The 2,500-nt window shown below is 43.3% G+C and overlaps 1 protein-coding gene across 4 annotated transcripts in view; it reads right to left on the minus strand.

Annotated features, from left to right (window-relative positions):
- Nucleotides 1-2,500, minus strand: part of trim9 (tripartite motif containing 9) — a 40,537-nt gene that overhangs the window by 5,505 nt on the left and 32,532 nt on the right. For 2 of the 4 annotated variants that reach the window (XM_042072008.1, XM_042072007.1), the window contains exon 8: nt 1,934-1,972. The exons of the other annotated variants lie outside the window; for them this stretch is intronic. In XM_042072008.1, coding sequence (XP_041927942.1) covers nt 1,934-1,972 — 39 coding nt within the window. The remainder of the gene's footprint in view (nt 1-1,933; nt 1,973-2,500) is intronic. 4 annotated transcript variants of the gene reach the window in all.

A 2,500-nucleotide genomic window follows, 5' to 3' on the forward strand; every position in this document is an offset into this window, starting at 1 on the left:
CATCCATGCCATCTCTCCATATTTTTCCACTTTTCTCTCATCGTTACCATGTTCTCCCTCTTCTGTCTTCACCCCTTGTTAGTCCACCTCTCCACCCGCTGCTTCTCTGTCTCCACCCATCTCCTTTCATCCCCCTTTCCCACACCTCAATGGATGACAATACCAGTTGGAGCGCATACACCTTCTCTCTCCAGTGGGGGTCTGTGCCGTGTAGAATGAACGACCCCTTTGATCAAAGATGTCAGGAAGTGGACTACATGCTTTGAAAAAAGGGGACATTTAGTACAAAGGGATTCCCCATAGACCCTTTGAATGGTTGGTGTATTTTTTATGTATAGTAAGGGGATATGACATTAATAAATGGATGACGCAGAAGGCAATGTGGTTAGGATACAATGTTAGCAACAAGTTGAAGAATGTATTGTGAGTAGGTTAAATGCATGGTGCTCACGGCTTTATTCACTAACTGCACACTCTCAAGGCTATGTTTTAGCAGGGATTAGAGGACAGAGCAACAGCATTTCTCTCAGGCCACCTACAGGAAACACATTTCTTTGTGCTTTGGCGAGCACTTTGTGAAAGGCTGAAACAGCAACTTTCCGTACGTCAATGAGGTATTCATGTCCAAATTGAGTATGCATTCAGAGCAGTGTTTCTTAAACTTTTTCAGACCAAGGACCACTTAGCCAAAAAACCTTCACAGACCACCTAGCTAAAAAAAAGAGAGTAGACCTACTTCAGCAGTATATTACATAATAGGCCTACTCACTGAACCACCTTGCTTATTGTCTTTGCACCTTACTTATTGTGTCAGAGGATTCATATGATCTAAACTGGCATAGCGTAAATAGGCAGTGTTGCAGAACTGTTTGGATTTACATATATCTTTGTTCAATATTGCAAACAACTCATCTAGATATTATATTTTACCACGTCTCGCGGACCACTTGGGATAGCTTGTGGACCACCAGTGGTCCCTGGACCACACTTTGAGAAACACTGATTTAGCTGAGAAGCTAAAGTAGTTGTTTGGCCTCCTAAATGCTTTTATTTTATTTTAATGTCCCTTTTCTTTTAATCAGTTAACAAGCTCATTGAATTTCATCTCAATGTGTTCACTTTCAGCTTTACTGTATTATGGAGAGCTTGTTCTGCATGGCAAGAAAGACCTTGCATTTGGCCACAAGTAGAGACTGTTTTCATTGCTATGACTTTTCAACACTGGTTGCCTGGTTGCCTGTCTGAGAATTCAGACTAATTGGCTATTCCCAAACCTGTGGCACTAATAGAGTATTCAGCATAAAGTCTCAGCCACTGCTGCAGTTTGTCAGAGTATGCCAACAGACTAAAATAAGTGCTCAAGAAGTGCCTAGGGTGGGGGGCTTGTGTGAGCAACAGAAAACTCACAACAAACACACACACACACACACACACACACAGTATATGCACATGCACACACACAAACACCATACACACGTATACACATGTGCCCGCCCACACAAACTCTCTCTCTTGGATGATTTGAAGCACATGCACTGGGAATCCAGGCAATAGAAAAACATGAGTCATTCAGTGAGTGGGCAGCTTGCACCCCAACAGTACAGGCAGCACAGCTAACACACCTGCACCAACCTCTTACAATAACATTCCTCTTTTCACAGGAAATTCACAATATTCCGTGTATTTAGCTGTGGAAAGCTGCTGAACTGTTGTATGCATACTATTCTGTAATGGTCAAGGACATGCTGCTACTGTAGAGAGTGGAGCAAAACAGGATGCAGAAAGATGGGAGCCACCTACTGGTCAGAGATGGTGGTGCATGCACACGGTAACAAACAGGTGAAAAGGTTGACAGAGCATTTCATAAGAACATGATGTGTGTCTGTGTGTGTGTTAGTGTTTTAGTGTGTCTGTGTGTGTGAGCCATCCATACCTGCAGCAAGTGAGTTAATATCGCATGGGGGGAGTCCGGCTGATGAGGAACGAAGAGAGAGGGAGTGAGAGAGACGAAGAGAGAGGAAGGGAGAGAGGGGGAGTGAGGGAGGGATGGAGAGGGCAGGAGGGAGGAATAGAGGAGGGGGGATTATATGGATAAAGAAGAAAGGAAGGATGGGGGAAGCAAGTAAAATGATAGAAAGAAAAGAGAGAGAGAGAGAGAAAGCAGAATACATTGAAGCCGAGGGAAGGAGAGAAAGAAATTCGAGAAGCAGATTTCATCAGGGAAGCTGGATCAACTCAGTGGCCTCCTAACTCTTCCCTCTATTATACAAACTTCATTACACTCTGGTAAACATGGTACATCTCCTGCTACAACACATAGCAGAACACCTGCTACAGCACTTGCTATTACCTGCCATCTATAACACTCTCAGTGCAGGATTACTGTGTTACTGGACATCAATCACAGCTAAATGGCTTGCTGGAGAATACTGTGTCAAATTACTAAAGCACTAGAACACTCCACTTAAAAAAAAAACATATAGCTCCACTAATCATCAAA

Source organism: Alosa sapidissima, chromosome 19 (genome assembly GCF_018492685.1).
Source record: "Alosa sapidissima isolate fAloSap1 chromosome 19, fAloSap1.pri, whole genome shotgun sequence".
In the NCBI taxonomy this organism is placed as follows: Eukaryota; Metazoa; Chordata; class Actinopteri; order Clupeiformes; family Clupeidae; genus Alosa; species Alosa sapidissima.